Source organism: Crocodylus siamensis, chromosome 2 (assembly GCF_052110815.1).
Source record: "Crocodylus siamensis isolate JL-2025a chromosome 2, ASM5211081v1, whole genome shotgun sequence".
NCBI lineage: Eukaryota > Metazoa > Chordata > Crocodylia > Crocodylidae > Crocodylus > Crocodylus siamensis.
In genome coordinates, this window is record NC_143396.1 from 275612658 (window position 1) to 275636533 (window position 23876).

At 39.1% G+C, this 23876-nt stretch overlaps 1 protein-coding gene across 8 annotated transcripts in view; it reads right to left on the reverse strand.

Annotated features, from left to right (window-relative positions):
• Window positions 1-23876, reverse strand: part of CDC42BPB (CDC42 binding protein kinase beta) — a 127586-nt gene that overhangs the window by 30767 nt on the left and 72943 nt on the right. For all 8 annotated transcript variants that reach the window (XM_090034074.1, XM_090034076.1, XM_090034073.1 and 5 more), the window contains exons 5-19: window positions 22526-22674; window positions 17529-17622; window positions 16456-16656; window positions 13749-13997; window positions 11923-12002; window positions 10685-10851; window positions 10464-10583; window positions 8481-8614; window positions 6786-7028; window positions 5501-5611; window positions 5116-5360; window positions 4828-4933; window positions 4011-4135; window positions 1877-1982; window positions 24-172 (exon numbers count right to left, since the gene is read on the reverse strand). In XM_090034074.1, coding sequence (XP_089890200.1) covers window positions 24-172; window positions 1877-1982; window positions 4011-4135; window positions 4828-4933; window positions 5116-5360; window positions 5501-5611; window positions 6786-7028; window positions 8481-8614; window positions 10464-10583; window positions 10685-10851; window positions 11923-12002; window positions 13749-13997; window positions 16456-16656; window positions 17529-17622; window positions 22526-22674 — 2279 coding nt within the window. The remainder of the gene's footprint in view (window positions 1-23; window positions 173-1876; window positions 1983-4010; window positions 4136-4827; window positions 4934-5115; window positions 5361-5500; window positions 5612-6785; window positions 7029-8480; window positions 8615-10463; window positions 10584-10684; window positions 10852-11922; window positions 12003-13748; window positions 13998-16455; window positions 16657-17528; window positions 17623-22525; window positions 22675-23876) is intronic.

Consider the following 23876-nt stretch of genomic DNA (forward strand, 5'->3'; position numbering starts at 1 on the left):
AAGCTGAACAAGTTATTTATTACCTTTCAAAGGATATGTTTGTATCTTTAACCTTTCGCAGCTCTTCTTGAACTAGTTGTTTGGCACGTATTTCTGCATCAAGAGCAGACTGCAATTCCAGCCTGGCTGACATATCCAGCTTCTGGCTGCGCCGCACTTTCCAAAGTGGATCCTGCAGAGGGGTAAGTTATGGAACATGAACATCAACTCCCAACATTTCTTTTCTATTCTGTTTGTAAATACCAAAGGCAGATAAAACAAGACCTCCCCCATTTTGTCCTTAAAATCTTTGCTTCAATCACATATTAATCATTTCACTGTCATAAGTTTAAACTAATAAAGTCAAATACAGACCACCAGTTAAAACGTGTAACAGCTTTCAGGAAAGCCAAGATTAAAAACAACTATCAGCTCCTGTGGGATGCTCCATCTGCCCCAGCATTGCAGCTTTCATGAGCTGCGCCTGGTACCTCAAGGTATATAGAAAAAAAGATTTAAAGCTGTGTCTATGGCCAAATCACTGATTCTCCAAATCAGCATCAAATCTTCATATTTGGATTTGGCCGAATCGAATCGAGGATAGTGATCTAAATCAATCAACTGAATTACTGTCCTTGATTAAGGCCAAATCTGAATCGAATACAGCCCATTTTTCACACCCCTAGCGTGTATGTATCAATCCCAGGATATTTTTGTCCGAGGGCAAACACATACATAGTTTATCCAGGGACAAATGCAACATCTGCTCCTACAGTTCTAGAGCACATGCCTAAGTGTATATACATTTTTTTAGTCTTACTCTAGATTATGCACTAAATTTAAGATACAAACTAGCTCTGCACTTACTACCATAGAAATGGTGTTCTTTAGGACAGCAAAATTTGAGGTTTCCCAATCCCTAGAATTCTCAGACTTTCTAATGTGGACTATAACTTGGATGTTATCTTAGGGATGTCTCTCCACCCAGTTGCATTCCATTTGCAAACAGAACAATGTTTTTTTGTTGGTTAAATAAAATTTAACAGCTGAAAACAGGGAAAGAACACCAAATTATCATCCTGGTGTCCACAGATCACCAGCAAGTAACTAAGAGACTACAACTTGTTAAATGTTGACTGATTTCCTAAATATTGACTGAAATTTGTAATTGATAAATTAAAACAGAATTTGCTGGGGCTATCCAATCAATCTTGTATTGTTTATTGCCAACATGAAAAAACAGACAACAGACAAAAAGAGAGCTGTTACCCTTCTTCAAACTGACTCCTCTTGCTGTTGCAGTTACCTTAAGGCTGGACTGTTACTACTGTTGCAGTTATCTTAAGACTGGATGCTCCTTCTCTGAACAGGGTTTTATTGTCAACAGCAACAGACACATTTTGCTCTCATTATAGCCTAAATATATCACAACAAATTTCTGAGGCAGGGTCTTTTTTGCTCTTCATTTGTTCAGTTCCTACTACAGTGGGCCTTGGTCCATAACTACTGCTCCTAGATATTACAAAAATGCCACCAGGTATTATTAACCATTTAACATCTGTCTGTGATGGTGCATTAAAATATTCTCTTTTGTTAACACTAAGTGTTTTTTGTTACTGAATTTTTTAGTCTGGTTTTAAGACACAGTTTACAATTATGCCAGATATGGACAACAAGCAAAATAAAGGATTTTACCACATTCTAACTGCATTGTTAAAATGGGCATCACAAAATGGTACAATTAGAAGCAAAGCACTGTCTAATTCATAAAGATCTCAGGTTGTCAGTTCAGTATACTCTTTTTTGATAAATGAACATGGAAAAATTTGAAGCCAAAGTGCAAGTATTTTCAACCTCATGAATTAGAGCAATTTCTAACCACTTGCAGTTGACTTACTAATGTTCTTGATCCCAGACTGGAGCTTCGCAGCGATTCTAGTTCTTCTGTCATCTTGGAAGCCAGTGCCTGAAGGTATCCACGGGCATCCTTCTCATCACTTACCCTGGTGTGTAATTACAAAGCAGTTACTTAAGCATGACCTTATTTACAAGCTGGAAAAAATATAAGCGTTGATAAAACAAGCTCAAATATCATGAAACCCTTGGGAAAAGGCAAACAGGTTCCCAGAAGCTAAAAAGAGGGCTTTACCCACATGTCAACTGTTCTGCAGTAACTACCTCTATGCATATTCACAGCAGGCTATCACGGTTTATGCTTCCACATACTGTGGGATAAGCGTGCGCATGTAGGTAGTTATGGCACAGCAACCCCCTTTTTATAGCACCGTAAGTTGGCTGTACATCCCTATGCTAACTACCAATATCAAAAGAATATCAATATACTATTTAGGGATACAAGATAACTGGGGTTTAAAATTATTCCTGGCTCAGGATTTGAGATGTTGTCTGCTTGTGCCTCCTTCAGGTCTTCCTTCCAGCTGTTTCTCCTGTTTCTGCATGTACCTTCAGTAAACTGACAACTTCCCCTCTAGCAGTCAACTGGAACTGCACCAAGTGGCAGCTCTACTGTACGAGCCTGATCTGCTTATTCCTTGTATAGCTAAGAGCTCATTTCTATGGATCTTCTCCAGATCCTCTCCAATGCTTAGAAGGGCAGATAAATACGCATTTTGCTAGCTGAAAGACTTGCAAGGTCAGCCCAGGGTCATGAGACTTCTGGCTGAGAATTGTAAATCTGCAGACATTGGTTTTAACTGTTCAGTCTCAGGTGAAGAAGGAATGTTAGCACACCTGTAATCAATGTTTATGTGCACTGTTCGTGTCTGTTTTGCATTCTGGAAACACTTACCCATGGCACACAAACTCAAAGCAGGGGCAGGCAATTATTTTGGGCCACTTACTGAGTTTTGGCAAGCCATCGAGGGTTGCATGACAGGCAGCCAAGGGCAGACAAATATTAATTTTCCAAATTTTTAAGGGGCCCTGAAGGCCAGACAGAATGGCCTGAGGCTGCATTTTGCCCACCCCTGCAATAAAGCATTAGTTATTTAAGCTAAGTACAGATAGTCAGAAAGTCTAAGGCTGAATCAATGCAATTTTTGCAGGTTAGTCTAAGCTGTATAGATTGAACTGATAAGCAAATGAACAAACATTCATTTTTGACTCCAGAAATGCAGCCACATGCCTACAATGGCTTAAGCCAAAAACTGGGGTGGGAGGCACTAGAGCATGCCTCCCTGCTCCGCTGGAGCAGACAGCTTGGGCCAAGGCTAGCCTGCCCATTTTGCAAGGGGAGGGTTTCCAGGTAGGTTCAAATCATCCTGGGATGCTGGGGAACTGTGAGTTAACTTGAATCTGGAGGGGATCTGGGACAGAAATTCAATAAACTGATTTAACCTAAATCAATTAAATCTGATACTACATCCATCCAGGTTTCTCTTAAACCAGTTTTGGCCATTCTGAAAGCAGTTTCTGCGCACTGAACTTCTGTTGCGTTACAGATTTGAACCAGTTTCTGATCACTTATTCCAGTTTGTGTGCAATTTCTGTCCCAGCCTTACAGACTGTTTGAGAAGAGGTGGCTGTCTGGGTATATAAATGTTCCTGGGAAATATAAGTGTCGGGGAGGGGGGGCGGGGGGGCTGGGGCTAAGAGGAACTGAGCTTTCTGTAGGAGATGGAAGGCAGAACCCTCGAAAAGATTCTGCATCATGTCCCAAGCTCTGAATATCCTTGCTGTTATCTCAAATGTATTGCCCACAAATTCTGGAGCAGAACACACAAATTAATTATTAAAATAACTAACGGTAAAGTTTGATGTAGCTAGGGCTAAACCCTCTCTGTCTTGAAGTTAAAAGTATATAGCTCTAATTTGCTAAAAATCACAATTCAATGAAAATAGCCTTACTATCTGCTCTCCTGGAAACTAAAAGGCAAAACAGACCATTGGTAATTACAAGTGTGTATTTTTCCCTTATCTCGCGAATGTAGAGAAGACTTGGCTGCACTTGAGAGTTCCACCTATATTTCAAAAATTGAAAGATGCTGTCTGGCTCTTTGACTCGCACATACCACTGAATAATTTCTGCAATCTGAGCTTCCCAGTGGGCAACCGACTCTTTCTTCGCTGCCAGGTCTTGGAGCTCATCTTCTAGCTGCCTGTTTTGTGCTGTTAATTTATCCACAAAGGAACAAAGCTGAAATGAAAAATGAGCAGTTTCCACCTGAAATGTGTCATTTTCAGACTCATTTTGTTTGTGCAAATTCCATATACATAAACACTCTAGGCTATTAAAAGGTTCTGCCACATCACCCAAACGTTTGGAAAACACTGTCAGATTCTACAAGCGCAACATCTAGGTACTGCATGTTCAGTTGCCATTTCTGATTAGGGAACTGAACAGGTGAAAAGAACAGAGAGAGACAAGGAAAGCATCAAGGACATTGTGTGCGATGCATATTTAATCTTCGGCAGCTAAGAAAATGGGAGGCTGTTGGGGTCACCCCCGCCTCCACCTTTCTTTCCCCTCTATTTTTTTTCCTGAGGGTCAGATGGAGAAGCAAGTAGCCCCAGTGAACTATTTTATACATAGTATTCCTCAATTTAGCATTGGGGGGCCCAACACCTCATGTGGAAAAAATAAAGAAAAAGCTGATTTGCCCAGTTCAACTGGATCTGGCCAGAATAACTCTTATTCAGGCAAACAAAAAAGGCTCCCTCTTTTAAAGAACAGTTATGGTTTTTCTATACTCAGTGAGCACTAGGGAGAATTATCACAACAGAAGAATGAATCAGAAGCAAATGAAATGCAAGGAAAGAACAGAATACTAGTTTTCAGGAAGAATACCCATACTGGGCTTCATATAATGCCTATACTAATGGAATTACCCTTTCATTTTCAGTTGTCAGCTTTTTGTTATCTTCTAAGAGCATGCCTCTTTCCCGGTCATATTTCTCTTTTATTGTTCCTACAGCCTCCTCCATCTCACTGTGCCTGAGGAAAAGTTAAAAAAAGAGCAAGAATTTACAACCTGATGGATCACTGGGAGTACTGAGGCAGGAATTTCAAGAGTGTGGAAGGGAGAGTTAAGTGCCCCACACCTCACTGACTACCTATGAAATGCAAAAAATACCACACAAGTTTCCTAAGCCAATTGGCTGAATTCAGATCCTCACCTCTCTCGCTTTGCTTTCTCCAGTTTATCTTTTAACATCATGATCTCTTTCTGAAGAGCTAGCTGATGGCTCTCTGAATCATGCACTTCCTTTTTCACGTTTTTTACTTCTAAGACATGAGATGCCTCTCTCCTGACTAGCTCCTCTTCATAAAATAAAATTTTCTTCTCAAGCTCCGACTTCATTTTGGAAAGCTCTTGTTGGTGTTCTAATGTAGCTCCTGCTGCCCGGCCTCCTTGCTTCACCTGCAAAAACAAAAGAGCATAAATTATCAGGAAAAATACGACACACTCTCCTCAGAGGAAGGACATGGAAATGTGCCACAAATGTTTATGGTTGGATAACCAAATTTATCACAAGTCTTGCATTATAAAAATAATGTAACCTTTAATGTTTCAAGCTCATTTTCCAGCTGCTTGGAGAAGAGCTCACTGTGCTCACGGAGCTTGCGTTCTTTTGATGCTTCTGCTACAACTTCTTCAAGTTGAGCTTCCACCTAGGAATAAAAAAAATATATATCAGAAGTTGCTTTAAAGGCAAGCTAGACATAGCTATATCATTTCTTCTCCTCCCTTCTAAGACAGTTTTTGGGTCTTTGGAACCATCATTCATCCTTACTACCCTGTGTAAGGTATTGAGTGATGAATTTGCAAACACCAACACAGATTATGAAGGCCTAGAGGAAAGCATCATGGATGAAAAAGTGGCAACATGTGGACACATTCTACATGCACAGGGCAAAAGAGAGAGCAGTCAACAACAATAGCAAGGCCCTTTGTGACTAACCCGCTCCTACTTCTCCTTTGTTAATGAGATGTTGAGCACTGCCTCAGCTTGGCCCAGGATGCCAGTACCCACTGCAGCTTTGTTAAATTTTCAAACAAGCATTGCCATACTTTTTGCAGGACTACCACCCTCACTATGAAGAGAGTGACCAATAGTGTTTCAGCTGTTTCCTTGTATGGCCCCTCCTTTTCTGTAATCTCTGCTTGGGACATTCTCTATTTGTACGTATCCTGGTACAAAATGGGCTCCTAACCCATGATTATGGATTCCAGACACTACTTCAATAACCAGTGAATAAAATGATGATGATGTCGTATCAAAGGATAAAAATACAGCATTTTTTTTAACCTACAGCCACTATAAATAGCTTAAAAATGACTAGCTAAAAAGGACAAGAAAAATAAACTCTGGTTTGCTTGCTTGTTTGTTGCCTGTCCCATCCACCTCTCCCGACAGCAACAGAAAGAAGAAAGCATTTACAGGGAAGGAAATTAGCACGGGTACTGGAAGCCCAACCTGCTCTCACCTTTGATATATATTAGGATTTCAGTGCGATTGTATCTCTACATCTAAATTAACAAAACAGTTGATCAATTGAGTGTATAGCAAAAATATTTTTTACTGGATTACAAGTAATTAGAACTTCTAAAAAGAGAAGATAATCTCACTCCTTGATAAATTCCTAACATTTAAAGATGTGTTTAACATCTATTATGCAAACTGAAATATGATAATGGGCAAGAGGTGCCAGCCCAATTTATACAGCTTCACATAGATCCAGATTATAGTTAATGCTCCTGGCTTTTCTATTTTATTAATAAACATGATGCAACTCAAGAGTAAGCAGCGGCTGAAACATGCTATTAACTATTTTGCCAAACTACCTCTTTTCTGGCTCTCTCAGATTTACGAATTTCCTGTCGCATAGAATCAATTTTCTGCATGATCACTTCCACCTCTTCCTCTTTATCACGAAGCTGTCGGGAGACCTTCTGTTTCTGAGAGCGTAAGTCTACCATCCTTTCACTGAGCTCTGAGAACTCCTGCATGGCTAGCTTTCTTTGCTGATGAGCATCCTTCAACTCTTTTGATTGTGCCTTTAATCTTTCTGAAGCTTCCACAAGTTGCTGGTAAAAGGAGGAGGAAAAAAAATATTAAAAACTGGATTTTGCCTCTCCAAAGAAAAAGGGAACAGGATAAACTGACTTAAAAGTTCAACCACCTTATGAAACTTCCAAATAGCAGGTATACAAACTGCTGCTCCTAGTTGCAGTCAGATTTCAATGGAAAGAAACTAAAGAAAACCAAATCTCAGAATTAAACATGATACTGTTTTACATATAGCGATCCTCTGGGCTCAGCTTATTTATCCCCTCTCATACAATATAAATACATAAATTCAGGGAAAAAAAATCATATGCAACTTGGCTAATTTGAACTATATACTTCTGCCACATTTACTGAATTACAGTGCACTCACTAACCTACAAAGCAGATACTGAAGTCAAGAGTAGCAAAGCTGCTTAAGTCTGCTATTCACATCCTTCAGCAAATAAGCTTTAACAATGGTTCAGAGAGAACACGTTTAATAGAAACTACTGTAAGGCCAAAAACTCATTTTATACAGTAGACACTTTAGGCATGCTGGTCTGTAAATCATTTCTGCTGAACAAATATGGCTACAAAACCTAGACGATGCTCAATATTAGTTATCTGACAACATATTGATTTTTGTCATGTCTGTGAAAATACAAAGTCACTTCAGTAATTTTGTGAAGTGTTTAAGTTTAAGATAATCAAAGTTTGACTCATCATGGGTTAAGTATAAATATTTTAAATTAAGACATTCAGCTTCTTTTAGAAAATTTGGAAGGTTTCAATTATAGGGATATAATATACTTAATATTGTATATTAAGTCTACTCAACTATTTAAAACACTTTAAGAATGCTTATTCTTTTGTTCCTTTATCAAAAAAGAGAGATTTGTTACAAAAAATAAGGAGGTTCAGTGATGAATGGTTATTAAGCTCAGTTAATTGGATTAAATGCTTTGCATATATGTTTTATTATGTTTGGAATTCACTTACCAGACACAGATTTGTAAAACAGTGAAACTTGTTCTGCTTTAGGAAGTGTTCTCCCCCTCTCCCCCCCAAATAATTTCCATATTTCCGGAAAAATAGTCTGCTTTAGCTTTCTAATTACACTATCCATTGGCCAGGGCAGTTTGGTCTCTCATTACATGAGTTTCTAACTTACTGGCATCAAAAGATGCTATGAATGCATCAAAAAAGGAAGAATGGACTAATGTGTTTAATACTAACAAAGAGCAGAAGTTTTTCTTAATTACCTGAATGCCAACCAATGGACAATACAGAATACATATCTCCTTGGAGCTAGTATCCACCTTCCCACTCTATTATTTATCAGATGAATGGATGCATTAATGTACCAACATATTGAAGAGAAGGAAGAAAGCAGTGGTTTCAAACATTATTGTCATGCTCTTTTCTAGATAGTTCCATTCTTGAGTCATTTTAAGTAACCAGGGGAAAAGGTATACACGTAGGACCACTACCTTATGAAGGTCCTCCTTCTCCTGTTTTTGTATTCTGCACTGCTTTTCAAGTCCTTTTACTCTGTGTACGGAGTCTTCATGTTCTTGGCGAAGTACCACTGCATCTGCAAGCTGTCGTTCTAGCTTACTGGAATCTGTACAGAAATTCAAACTAAGTTTGATCGCTCCCAAATTTGCACCAACAGCATGTGTAGCAATGCTGCTTGATCATGCCCTTGTAAACCTTTTAAGCGTAGCACCTGAGCAGCACAAGTTGAATACATAAGCCCTTCAATGCAAGATGGAGGCTTATTTCAGCAAGAGTGAGAAAATTATTTTACTTAACTTTTTGTCAAACTATATTTGGTCAGAGCTGAAATGTTTCATGGCAGCTCTGAAGTTGGGGGCCCAAAGGAGTTCTCATCACATCCTGGCTGTGATGGTACTAGCCTGAGACATGGAAAATGTAGGTTCAAGTCCCAGCCTGTCTGTTTCAGGGGGATCAAAGTGAACTGGGATTGAAAGACTCTAATCTACAACACAGAACAGGAATTTCACCTCTATTTTCCATAGGTCGGGCCACTGCCTTCATCATCCACACTCTAATGTTTGCATGTACTTTCAAATATTAAAAATCAAACTTCAAACTAAGTTTGAATCATCATTTCAATCCAATTCCTTTTTTTTGTGGGTTTGTGCCACACCCACTAGACCATCACTCCTTTCAATACATTATTTAGGTAGGTCATTAGCAGGCAGAATTAATTTCTGGGGCACTGTCTGGGGAATCTGTCCTCTTACATATTCCTTCATATTAATACTTGTTTACTTGTTATCTATCTTTATAATGTATCTGGTATTTGCTGTAAGCTACGTTAAACCTCTTTGGGGGAGAGCTGCACAAAAATTCTGCTAAGTAAAAGACCCTCATACTTCACAGCCATGTACACGCAGGGTACCATGCTCCAACTACAAGAGCAAAGCAAGTTCTGAAAGAACAACATTTAGAGATGGTCATGGATATTTTACTTCAATGTTGTGGAACAAGAGGAAGGTTTAGTTCTGACTATGATAAGGACATCTCCATGAATTATTTGCTTTGTATGAAGGAAAGTCAAGAGGATAGAAAATTTATGCTAATTGATTGTGTGCTAAATTAACAAGGACACAAATCCCCAGTGCCTAAAGGAAGAAAAAAAAAGAAAGAAAGAGTTGAGGCTTGTGCAAAGAGGATGATGACAGGTTGATGTCTGTTGTTATTTGAAAGCGATACACAAAAACAAATGTACACCTGTGGCTTTCTTTCACTTAACGTAAAAGCTAGTGTGTGAAGCTCTGCAAAATAGTGTTATTAATACTACAAGGTAGAAAGTTTACCTACTACTTAGTGAAAAGCTGCTCATACCCTCTTAGGGTTTTTAAAATCTGATTTCATGTTTTCTGGAAGGTGTTTACATGTACAAATGCAAACATGGTGGTCAAAACTGCAGTCTTAATTTTCAGGCAAGACTGGAATAATTGCATTCCTTTCTTTGACACAGCTCAATGAAATTGTAGGGAGTTACTTCACATTTATGATGAAGTATCAAACCAATTATTCTCAGTGTTTTCCTCAGCTGTAGCCAAGACCAGAAAAAAACAAGTACTAAGAGAAGCAAGATCAAGAGAAAAGGATATCCTAGGGTTTTTAGGGAAAGGATATATTCAGAAAATATCCTATTGAATGTATTTAGCCAATTTTTGTATTCTTGACTCCCCGGAGGAATATCTACCATCAGGCTAAGGAAGTTAAGGGGAAAGATAAGCATTTATTCAAAACACTAAAATGTTGCTTAGTGGTAAGCAAGCCATAAAATATTTTTTCTTCGCTTTTGTGTTCATGAAAACTTTTTTTCTACTTACTCTGAATAAAATGCATATTGATAAACCCAGCATTCTGGCTACTAAGACTAATTACTTGCACGATTCAAGCCAGAATGTTTGGCCTGGCTGGCAAGTACTTACCTGCTATTTTGTTCTTCAAGCGCTCGATTTCTTCATTTAACTTTTTGATTTCTTTATCACAGTTTGCATGTACTGTAACACGAGCTGGAGTATGAAGGGACTGCACAGTTTGTGTAGATTCTTAAGTTGAGGAAGAAAAAAAACCCATCAGGCAAACTACATGCATTCTGCTGCTTCCTCATAACTTGAACCATACATCCCAGGTACTTTATGTAACCAACCTTGCAGTTTTCTGTTCAAATCCTGTTTCTCTTGCTCCAGTTTTCGTATCCTCTTTTCATAAGCTTCTATTTGCGAGCTGTTCTCCAAGTCGCGTTGTACATCTTTATCTTTGGTTACCGCATTGGACTGCATTACACTTCTTAATGAGCCCCTGTCAGATAAACAGCTGCAAACAAAACACAAATTATTTTCAGTGAGTACTTGCAACAACCTGTAGCAGTTCCTTGTATTTTTTGTTGAATTCTGCATCTGAAATGACTAAGCAATGCTTATTATCTCAGCATATCTACCAAGGTTATGAAAAAGTATACAAGTCACCTTGCATTTGGGAGCCTGCATCATGTTGAAAAGAGCCTAATTCAAATTGTTTAAGTGATCTAGCTGTTTTTGAAAAGTTAACCCAATCGCAGCTTATCATTCTTAGCACTAAAATCCTTCAAAATATCTACTGCTGAGATGCAACAAACAAGAAATGCCAACAAGCTTGTGGCTGTTCAGAAAAACTCCATTAGGACAGAATTACTACCTATTTACAACTGTACATCAAGAGCTACTATACAGATTTTAATATGATCAGAACAAGCTACGTAAAACAGAAGCTTGAAGTGATCTAAATACTTTCCACTCATCCACAAATATCCCTTTGATTTTCTTTAATGAAAATAAAGCTATTAACTACAAAACAATATTCATGTTCCTCTTCTTTAGCTTCACACTTTTAAAAGAGCTATCAAGCCAAAAATGCCCCATAAAGTGTTTTCCATGTTCATTTGAAACTGAACTGGATTTTACCAAGCAATAAATTAATCTGCTGGCTAACATATATGGGCAGTAGGTTGTGTTTTTTTTAAAAAAAACAATAGTGAAATAAGCTATCATCAATGTGGCAGTACCTACAAAAATATTATTTCATTTGTTTCTCAGAACGCACTATATTCTTGTATTCTTTTGCCATCTCTGTAGCTGGGATATACTGTTGCTACGTATATTCGTACAATTATACAAGTACCCCAAAATGAAAAATGTGCCACTATCTTACAGTTTATTTCAAGTACATGGAAAGAAACTAAATGTAAGCACTTAATACCTGTAAGTTAAAAAACCCAAAAGTTTAAATATACTTTAAGAACAGCTATTTATCCACAGCCAGGTGACTTTTAGACTGCATGTGAAAAAATAAACTTTGAGTTAGCCCCACTGCAGCCATGCATTTAACAAAGAACTTCCTTTTGCCTACCTGTCAGTTGTGTATGTAAACCCCACAAAGGGTAAATGTAATCCAGAGAACCCAGTATGAGAAGTTGGTGGCACCACTTCCTGCATAAAAAAGAACATATTTGAAAACAAAGAAAACAACAGATAAATGCTTTTGTTTGTGCCTTCATGGTCAGAGTAAGGCTGGTCTGCGGAGTTTGTCTACCGACGCTTTCAGAAGAGTTAGAGTGCAATAATTCCTTGATTAATCTCCTGAGAACAATGTAACAAATATATTAAAAAGCCTCTCGTTATCCAAAACTTAATTTAGAAGAAACAATTAGTTTTGATGCGTCTAAAATGTAATGCACTGGTAAGTTTTTTTTTTATTTTTAAAGCCCACCATTATAAATTGGATGCTTATCTTGCTGGGATCCTGTGATCCCAGCTGACTTCCTGCCCTTTGGGCAGGGGGCTGGACTTGATGATCTCCCAAGGTCTCTTCCAGCCCTGATGTCTATGAAATCTATGAAATTATAATTAAAAGTAATGGGACACTAAACCAAATGACTGTAATAGTGTTTCTGTCCTAGGTGTTATAATAGGCAACCAATTAAAGCACAAATCCAGAACTCTCAGTTTAATCACTGCATACTTTGCCAAGACACGATCAGGAACATGCCATGTATTTCCCTCTGCTCTTCCTAAGAAATTCATTCTTAGAAGCTAATAGGAGACTGAAAACGTGGGAAGAAAGGAATTCCTATGCGGAGTTCCCCAGAACTTAAGATGAAAGGACCAATGCAACATGCTTTCAGGAGATTTGGATGCTGTGACTACAGCTGCATAGAGGACAGGAATTGTTTTGTGAAAGGTTCTGATGTTTAGATTTGATCCAAATTTACAGGCAAACCAAAAAGTACGGAAATTTTCATGCAGGAAAAATTTAAGAAAATTGTTTGTTCTTCTGGTAGAAAAATTTACACGGAGATGCCTGAACAGGCATTCAGATGCTGAGCCCCTGAAGAGCCTGTGAGTACCAGGGGACCTCTGTCAGTGTGCCCTGCAGACTTCCTCAGTCTGCCTCCAGACAGAATGGCAGCAGTGCACAGGGCAGCCCTAACTGGCTGGTTCCAACTGCTCAGAGTCAGCCTGTATTCTCCCTGCAGCACAATGTGGATTTGTGAAGGGGGCATGTTCTCTTCCCTGCTCAGCTGGAGCAGCAGAGTCCAGTGAACAAGACAATATCTTCTTGGGGCGGGGGCAGGCCAGGAAGGGGAGGGAAAAGGATGAGAGGGAGCAAAGCACTCCAGGAGCAGTGTGTCGTGGCTTCTCTCAGATGAGAATGTATACAGACAGACATTTTCTCTTCTAGGAGAAACTCTCCAGGGAGTGATTTAACTGTCCCTGGTTGCTTCCAGGTTTGTTTTTTTTTCCCTGGAGCAGGCATTTTTGCTGTGAGAGAAAAATTCTGAACATCTGCACACTTGTGACTGCTACTGGGAGAGCAGACTCTCAGGAGAAACTAAATGCCTGTATGTGGTCTCAGACAGAACAACACAGTCTAACAATATGCGAATTTACTGACGTTTCTCTGATCAGCTCTACTTTTAACTATCAGTCCAAGGCCTCTAGAACAGTTTTAAGGAACTCAGTATTCTGGGGTGGATTCCTTTATCCATTATATGATATAATCAAATAGTAAGGTTTAATATCCTAGCTTTATTTTTCCCATACTTTATCAAATGTCATATTTTAACAACTCAGTTTATTAAAAACAAACTAGAAACAAGCTTGTTCATTTTTAACAGATCACTATTACCTTGTATAAAACAAAACACTGCAGTAATGTTTAAATAAGAAACTCACTGGATTCCTTAACACATCATCATCTACATCAAAGTTGGAGGTGTCAGAAGGACTGCTAACTTCTGGAATATAAGGTGCTTCTAGGTTCCGGATATTATCCCAACTGAGTCCCTCAAAAAATGCATGCGACTTGAAATCCTCAATTCCATTTTGTCCTAGTCTACGTTCCCGACTGCAGATAAGCCGCTGAATAAGGTCTTTTGCTTCTTCGGACACATCTGTAACATGAGATGGAAACTGAAATCGTTCCTAGGAAAAATAAAACAAACAATTTGAGAATTTTATATTCGAAAATTAAGTAAAAAAAAAAATTTAAAAAAAAAATCACAATTTAATAAAAAAGTACTAGACTAGAGAAACTGAACTAGACATGAACAGTCACAGTTATTGCTTTCAAGCCTTGTGAGCAGCAGAAGTATTTAATTGGATCAAGTTAAATAGAATGGCTGTTGATTTTAAAATGCTAGCTAACTAATAATAAATATTACCTATTTCTCCTCTGTTTTATATCTTTATGAATTAGTTTAAATATATTACCTGAAGCTTTTAAAAGAAAGGAAACTTAAAAAAAGGTTTTTTTGATTCTGTATGGCATATATTAGAAGGATACAAGGAGTTGAGACCAGATTCCTATCAGTAGATGCATTAACTGGTTGAGGATCAGCCCCTTTATGTTTCTATTGGATGCAAAAACATGCTTACTAGTCTTCAGAGCAGTGGAGAGATCAAGTTCCTAGCTGTATTTGTCTAACTTACTCCAACTGTGTGAATATTTTCGATTATATGACACCCCCCATTAAAAAAAGCAAAAAAAGAAATCAACAAAACAAACCTTCAGTGACCCCCCCCCCCACAATATCTCATACAGGATCATGTAATATTTTATGGTTCTACAAAGTTTAAGGCAACTTATAAGCAGATAACAGGTGTCTTCATAACAGCAATATTTTTTCAAAAAGGAAGTTTCACTTTGAAATGTGATATGCTAATCATTAAAATCTTTGAAGGTATTAATTCAAATTCAGATCTTTCAGACTTTGATTTAAACTGGCTTCACTTAGATAATTTTTGCTATTGAGATGGGTAGGAAAGTAAAGTTACTCAAAAGTCAAAGTTCAGCATTGAGATCTTTAAGTCAAGTTTTATTTGCTTTGCTTTATTTGCTTTGTATATTATTTACCAAAAAAAAAAAACTTACCGAAGATATTTTTGGTTCTGAAATACATAAACAAAAGTACTTAAACAGTAGGTCATATAATTCAGAAGTACTTCTGTCAAGAAATAGTTTAGTTTCTTTGACATCAGTATAAAATGCATGTTAGGTCTTCAAGTAATGTTTTTTTCACTACTGTAATCAGCTGTATTAGGCAGATTAAAATATGGCATTATAGGCAACAACCTCATGCAATGCAAGCTAGCTATTTACAATTAACATGTGAAGTTACTAAACATGAAAGAAAGTATTTTACTATCTTTGGCTATATTTATGAACTTGAAACTCCTTTGCAAACAGGTGAGCTTATTGTTCTATGTACAGCCATCCTTTTGCCCCAAATCAGAAGGTGATATTGTAGAACTAAAGCTATCAGAGGAATACAAGACTCAGCTGGACTTAACCAAACAGATTTCAAGCTGAGATTTCCATTTGAAAATGAAACAGTTTTCTTTATTTTGTTGAAAAATGTATCATCAAAACCAACGAGACAAGTGAAACTACAAAGGCAGCTTATGGTGTGGACATGACAAAAATCTAAAACAAAATAGATCAGATAACTTCCCTCAAGTCAGTCAGGATATGGCACCTTCCAAAAAAATACATGCTCAACAGTAATGTTTTAAAAACAAATTAAAGTACACTCATTGGCTATATCCATCAAGGATAATTTCTATTCTTTTTGCCTCAGTTATGAACAGAGCATATTTATGCTCTAGAACATGTAAGTCATGAGTATCCTTATGCCCATCTAGCTGAGAGTATTGTTATAAAAACCATGCTAACTGTGCCATCTTGGACTTACAGATCACCTTGTATATATCTACCCAAGATCCATCATCTTCTACATACCGTCTTCAAAAGGACATCAGCAGAAAGTTTAGCCTCACGCTGCTGCTTAAAATACAACTAGCTCACAAATAAAAAATTCCCTATCAATGCTGTATTTTTACACTGGCCAAAAATCATATCCCTAACTAAACTTGAGTGAACACTGCTTGTTTCTCTTACTTCCTTATTTGCCCAGATTATCTATGTACAGCTCTGTAAATAACATCTTGCTTAACTGTTCCTACAGAGCATGGAGGAAACTTTTTATAGTGTGCCCTGCAAACAAGGTGATTGCCTTTAGAAAGACAATGAACTTTTTTTCCATGACCATTCTCAAAATTTGACACGAAAGCAATATTTTTCCATTTCCACAAATGCAGAATAATTAATTTTTGCATGAATCTGATATCAGATTCACGCAAAGAACCTTGTTTTCCTATGTTCTTAGACTAACACGGCTATAACCTACACCCCTGAAAAATTAATCAATTCTTAAAGACAAAAAACCAATAACATCTATAAAATGTTAATTTTTTAATCAGAAACATTTTATGGAATAACAAAATTGCTGTCACTCAAAAACCCCGTTTTCTTTGGAGGGTATTTGTGTCTGCAAAAGAATACAATTTTATTGACTACATATGTCTTGACTGTATAACTTACTTCATGATTCATAATCTTCCCATAGGTTTCCACTAAGGATTCAGCGTAAAAGGGAGTTTCTCCATACAGCATTTCATACATGCAGACACCTAGAGACCACCAGTCACATTCTGGTCCATATTTGCCCATCCCATCCTCCATCGCTTGCAATATCTCTGGGGAGATGTAGTCAGGTGTACCCACTGCCACTGAAGACTGTACCTTAAAAATACAAATTACAAATTTTGTCAATGGATAATTTGACTTTTGGCATGAGTAATTCACAGGGTACATAATACACCACAGAACTTGTGCTAAATGACAGAGGGGAATTATATAGAATTTGTAATAGTGATACTCAGTTTTCAGTGTACAAGACTGCCAATTGCAATACCCTAATGGTTTCCTTTGCTTAGAGGTTCTCACACAGATTACTGTGGGTTGAAGCAACATAGGGGCAGAGTAGAAGGGGTGGACACATGGGTTCTGACTTGGTGTAAAAACAGCTCTGACAGATTCAGAGTTACTAGTTCTGAGCTACAGGCTTGCTGGGGATCTACGTAGTTCAACTTGCAGATGGTGCCCAGCTCGATTAACACCCATGGCTCCATCTGTTTCACGTTGGTGGCAACCTTAGCCATTTAAAAAACAGACTGACTCACAGCTGGGGAGCCTCCAGATCTTTTGACTGTATCAGCAGGGGACACCTCTTGAATCCTTTCTTTCTGCTCTCCCAGTTTAGTTAACATAGAAAATTATGCAAGAAGCCAATAAATATGGAATCCCTAAAGCTTGTCATCAGATTCATTGGCCAGAATCACAAATGTCCATACCTCTCCTTTTCAAATAGTCCACAGGTATTCAATTTCTTATAAATGGTAATAGTGGGAGAGAACAAAGGATGGCTGAGTACATCTAATGTACAGTACATATACTTTAAAAGCAATCTTTAAAATATAAAATACATTCTAAATGCATATTAAAATGTATACATTTTGAAGATATTCCTTTACCGCTCTATTGTAAGGTTTAAGAGCTCTCTCATACATCTAAAAACCCCTAAGTAATATCCAGCTCAGATATGTTTTACATACAGTGCCATCTTCACTCATCTTCAAACAGGATCCAAAGTCTGCCAGCCGTATATGACCATTCATGTCCAAAAGAACATTGTCAGGCTTTATGTCCCTATACATGAAAAGAAATTAAAGTGTTTTGATACACTACAAAACTTTAAATCCAAATTCTTATTTATAGATTTCTGATGCTGACAAGATACCCGTACAAATTAACAGAGTAAACAGAATCATCTGTTTGCAGAACATTTACTTGCTTCATGTATGGGGTGTGTAGTAACTCACACAGAGGAGATTATATCATTCCTCTACTATCTAGCACTTAATTCTTCAACCCAGCAAAGTAAAACCCGAACAGCTGGTAACTGAGCTTAATTATGGTAAATTCTGGCAATACATAAAATTGAAGATTGATGAGGTGGTTTCATTAACACTGTTTCAAGAGACTATAGATCTCTCACCATACAGCTGAAAGGGAAATGTTGGCATTTTTGCCAAGTACCCTAACCAATTTCAATTTTTCTCTGGTTTTCTAAATCCTCTTATCATTTAACTGAAGACTATCCTTCATTTCTCATAATCATAAGGACATCATAAAAGCTGCCAAAAATGTTTACTAATGAGAAAATGTTATTTCATATCATCTCACAATCGATCATGCTTTCTTCAGCCACTTCATGGTAGCTCATTTTCTCATCAGGTAGGAATATTAGCAACAAGAGTGACTATGGCACCAAGGGAGTTCAGTAAAGAGTCTTGAAACTTAGTCGTAAAACAGGCTGAAATTGTCTATAATAAGACTTTTGCCAATGTATTCTAAGGATAAATGAGCCAAAAAATTGAGATGGAATGTATACAAGTTGGTGACATGGAATTGGGGAAGGGGGCGGTGTTAAGGGGGAAAAGAAAAAAAATCCTGCAGGAAAAAGGGCATCTAGACTTGCATTGCTTTCCTCCCTTTCTCTGACCACTGAAATCCTGGGTCAGTTTTAAAACGTGCTTAGAAGATTCTTGGATACATAATTGGACTTATTATGTTAATCAAACTTAAAAATATATATTTTAAATATATTCTACATTGCCATGTATAATGGAAACTACATATTGATTTAAAAAGTGATCACTGATTTAAAAAAAGAAGTGAGTGTTGATTAAAAGCAGCTTTACTGCTGTACATTATTTCCACTGGTATTCCATGGCTTACATCAAATTTAAACTACAATATCTCAATGAACAAAAGCCGCTGAATCTGCCTGTGGATGGCCCTTAAAAAGGATCAAAATAATTTACTTACACGTAGTAACTGCTTTTTTAAAAATTTAAAATTTTGGGGAGCAAACAGTACACAGTTCTGAAGTTTTTAGTTGTCAATAGCAAATGCTCATAGGCAATGATTAGCAAATATGCTCTGAGCATGGATGGATCCTGGATTTCTTAAAGGGGGCTGTGGGAGCAGTGCCCTGCATTGCAGGGGTGGCTATACCCCAATCCCAGGACAGGCAGCGTGCATCACAGGAGCAGCAGTGGGGACTTCAAGTTCTTAAGCAGGTAGGAATCTTCCCTCCCCTTCCAAGCTAAGCAGCACATACCCTCCCTGACTTTCCATTCTCTCCACACCCCACCCCCCCACGCTTCTGCTGCCCCCAGCTGACCTGGAGAGGGGAGGGGGCCCTACAGGTGAAGCTAGGCTCAGCCAGAGCAGCAGTGACAGCAGGGGCTCCCTTCCCCTGCGCCAGCAGTGTAACAACGCAGCTAGATGCCTGGGCAGCTGCGGCACGTGAGGGCAGTGGCAACTTTCCAATTGTCACTGCTTCCACAATTGCACAGCTGCAGCAAATACCATTTTTTCTGCCCCTCCGCCCTCCTTTAACACCCCAGACAGATGCTCCTGTTGCCCCACCCTAGGTACGCCACTGTCTTGTGCCTGCTGTTGCCACTGAGCCCAGCTCTATGTGGAGCAAAGCTGCAGCAGGCAAGAGTGGTTCTGGAGCCCCCTTGATTCCCTGGGCAGCCAGGAAGGGTGAGGGAAGGAGGAGGAGAGGGGATATGCTGCTAAGCATGGAGGGGAGGGAAGTGGGGAAATACTTACTTGCTTTGGGAACTGTAAAAAAGTCCCTGGGTGCTTCCCCTCTGTAGTCATTGACTGAAAGGGAGATGCATGCATGCATGCTACTGCACCCCCTCCAGATCTAGCCCTGTCTCTGAAACTCTGTTAGGCTTCTGCATGCATTTCATCAACTTTTTAATTATATAGTTCCATAGCATGCCATGCTCTGCAGTCTTATATTAACCCAATTAATGTAATTTGGTCAAAAACAGTTAAACCGGTGTTCACGTGTACAATGCCACGTCCCCATATATTTCCAGTTGACTCTTGCTAACTTGCATACACTTGTTTTTTGGGGGGGGGGGAAGAAGTCTGCCTCATTTGCCAGCCAAGAGGAGTTAGTAGTATAAAAACTTATTACTGCAATTTCATTACCATAAAAGTGCTACAGTTTATTAGACAAAGCTCTGAAACTAACTTGCAATTGTCAAGTTAAATCAAGCACCTTAAGCAAGTTATTTTATCAAGCACTAATATAGTAAGCCATGTTTGTTAGTTCTGAAAATGAGATCATCTATCAAGGCCTCCCAGTCAGTTGTATGAATTAGTAATGCTCTATTTGCACATTTGGGTCTAAGTAATTATATAGCTTATGGTATAAATTTCAACCTGACACACATTATATAAAACTATAATTTATGCTGCATGAGTGGGTGTCACCAAGCCTAATGGTACTCCAAAGGAGCACAGCAGAAAGCCTATGGGTGCTATGAACAGGGACACTTCTTTTTTTAAACCACTAAGGTGAACAGGCTCAGACTAGATAATTAAAAAAAATGAGTTTAATATCTGGAAAACATGGCTGTTTTAATATCTGGAAAACATGACAGCTCTAGGGACTGGAGTGCTCTAATGGCAGGAACAGCATGCAACAAGTAATAGCTTGTAGACAGCAAAGAGATGGGTTCCAGGAACACAAATCACCAAATACCAGGAGAGTAGCTCAACTTGTTTTTGTTTTTTTTTCCAGACTCTGATTCAGAGCACTTAAATATGTGTGTAATTTCAAAGTATGAGTTTGTACTTAGTTTTTCTTCAATATAAGTTAAGCACAAGCTGAAGTGTTTTGTTCACTGGGTTCCCAATCCTTGGCTCCTCTGTTTAAACTGCCAGACAGGGTGTCAACTGAGTTGGTAGTATGTCAGGCACATATCAGTCTACCAGGAAGACAAGAACTCATTTGCAGAGACTAAACCACCAAAAGGCAGCAGCTTTCAGTTGTACCAACCCAGGCTTGCTCTGGGTACATGATCTAGGGGCAAGAGGTTTCTGCTCCCATTCTTAAACTATCTGGTACCATGCATTAGAACTCTTCAGATTCTTTCCTATCACTACCTACTTTTTATCTAGTGCTTCTTATCTATAAATCTCAAAATGCTCTATAAAGGAGCTTAGTATCAGCGTTGCCTCTAAGCTGTGTGGTGTGCGTGGCCGTGCAGGCGCGCCTGGCAGCGTGGCGTGAGCGCACCTGCATGGCCACACACGCCATGCAGCTTAGAGGAAATGCTGCTCAGTATCATTATCCCCAATTCATACACAGGGAAACAGTAAAGCATGCGAGCTTACCCAAGGTTTGCCCTACAGATCAATGCCAGTGACTGGAAAATAAGATCTCCCAAGATCCAGGTCTTTCATATTTCTGTGACCAGCTACCTTTCAATCCTCTGACAACTGACAAAAAACACTGCAGCCTCAAACACTTCAAAAACTAAATTTTGTGTGTGTACAGAAGACTCAAAGTACAAAAGATGCAAAACATTTCCAAAACTTCCCTGTACTAACGCGTTTGCTTTTTAATTACGGACATTCATTTGTGAAGTATGAAAAGCAGGCTTCCCAGGAAATTCTCATGTGATCAGGATTCTTACCGCACTGAACAAAACATTTATCACACACCTCTTCCGTACACTCCTGTTTACTAAAGGTTTTTTTGGAACTCATATTTCTAGGGCTAACCCAACAATAAGGAAGTGTACAAAGTGTACTTTGGCTTCCTGACTAATTTCCTCTCACACTCTGAGAGGAAGGAAAGTTATTTTCTTAACTGTTTCAGAACATGAACTAAACTGATGTTCTAACTTAACTGCTACGTAAGTATACTAAGTCAGTGAAACATGTACCTGTTTCATTCCTGTGTGCAAAAAACAGAAGTCAGCAATACCGTAGCAAACATTTACTAGTTGGTATAGAGTGGCCACCTTTTTTGGCAGGAACCGGGGCTGCGCTGCCTCCGGTTCCTCCCCCACCACCCGCTCCGAGGCACACGTGCACGCATTGGTGTGGAGCTGATGCCGGAGCCTGGAACAGCTGTTTGGAGCCTCCTGGCTGCAGCTGGCCCCGGCTCTGGGTAGCTGTTGCCAGCAGGCAGCTAGGATGCTGCAAGCCCTGCTGGGAGCAGCCTGGGCTCCAGCAGCTACCCAGAGCCAAAGTGAAACAAGGTGGGGGAGCTGCTGGCAGCCACAGAACCTGGGCTGGGTGGCAGGGGCTTTGGGTGGGGGGCAAGGGGCAGCAGGGCATCCCGCCATGTACCCCTTCCCCTCATTTTGTTTTTCTGCCATGTTAGCACCTTCCAAGGTAGGCACTGTGGTGTTTTTCAGCGCTCCGGCCGAAAAACATTGCTTATCCCCGGCCTAGAGCCATTAAGTGAAATGTCCAAGGGAACAATAAATTAAAAGGCTTGGTTTCTATTTCATTAAACTCCATCTAATTCCAGGCTTCTGTTAGGCCAACTTTTTTTTAATAACTGACCAATTTTAAAGGCAGTGAAATATAATGATGTAGCAAGCTGAAGGCTTAATACAAGTACAGTTGGAAAATGGCCCTAATAACTTGTCTCAAACACATTAGCATTATCATGATGCTTTTCAAATTGTACATGTGTCTTCCCTTAAAGGAACAGCTGTTTTACCTGTGCACATAATGTAGCTCATGTATGGAATGTATAGCAAGCACCATTTCACCAATGTAGAACCTGGCCATATCTTCTGGAAGTCTGTCTTCAAACTTACTGAGAAGTGTCAGCAAATCACCACCCACATAGTAGTCCATTACTAAGTACTAAAAAACAAACAACAAAAAAAAGATCAGTGGAACACTGGAGTACAAGTTCATAAACAGATGATAAATAAAATCTAGTGGCTCACTGCTGAACAAGAGATCAAGAGGCAGCAGAAATGGATAATAGTTTTATGTACCCATTAATCATAGTTGAAAACTTAGTAGAAAATATTTCTGATTTTCCTTAATACAATCAGACTAAAGTTACAACTGACAGCACTTTAAAGCCATCTCAAATTTAGTTACTGAAATACAACAGAAATTATACACAAAGGAGAACTATGACAGTGATTCAGGACTAGCCAGTTTAGCTGAACAGAAGCAACAGAAAAAACCCCAGTTTCTTTCAGAGGGAGTCTTATCAAAATCTTATCTAGATTAAGAGCTATTGATTTGTGAGGATTTCTAATATCACAGAAGAGAGGAAATCATTTTGTAACAGAGGTGCACTCATATCGGACTGGCACCAATAGAGGTCACATATCGGATTGGCACCGATGACAGAAAAATGAACATTATTGGCAATTGGCTTTTTTTGGCCAATGTCACTAACAAATGCCATGTGCATGTGTGCAGCTGCAGCTTGCACATGACCAGAAATGCAGCCAGGCAGCTTGGACAGCAACGTCTTTCTGTTAAGCCTTTGGGAGGGAGGGGCATGGGGGGAGGAAGAGGAGTGACAACTGAGGCCCTCACAGTGAGGGAGGGCGTAGGGCAGGAGCAAGGGTAGGCACTTACCAACCAGGACAGGGAATATGACCCGGGAGCAGGACAGAGCCATGGGCAGCTCCCTGCCGCTGCACACACCCCTGGCGAGGCATGGGGAGCATGTGCCTCCCAAGATTTGAGCAGAAATGGAGCCAGGCAAACTTTTTACAACTGTACTGGTTGAGGTTACATGACATGGCATTACCAGCCTGATAAGTAACGTCAGTAGAAAAACGTCAAGTAATAAATAGTGCATCACCAGGAAATTCACACACTCCAAGAGTAAGAGGGGCAGAAAGGAAGTTCAGACTCCATTCCTGCCCAGCTGTAGGCTTCTCTATCAAAAGAGCTCATGGGCATATTTGATATGGATAAGACAAAGAAAAAGAACTTATATCACAGTTTGTTGCATGCACATGTACAGAGCACAGAAAAGATTTTTTTTTTTTAAGTGTTTTTCTGGCACTGCCTAATTGAACAGGAATTCAACCCAT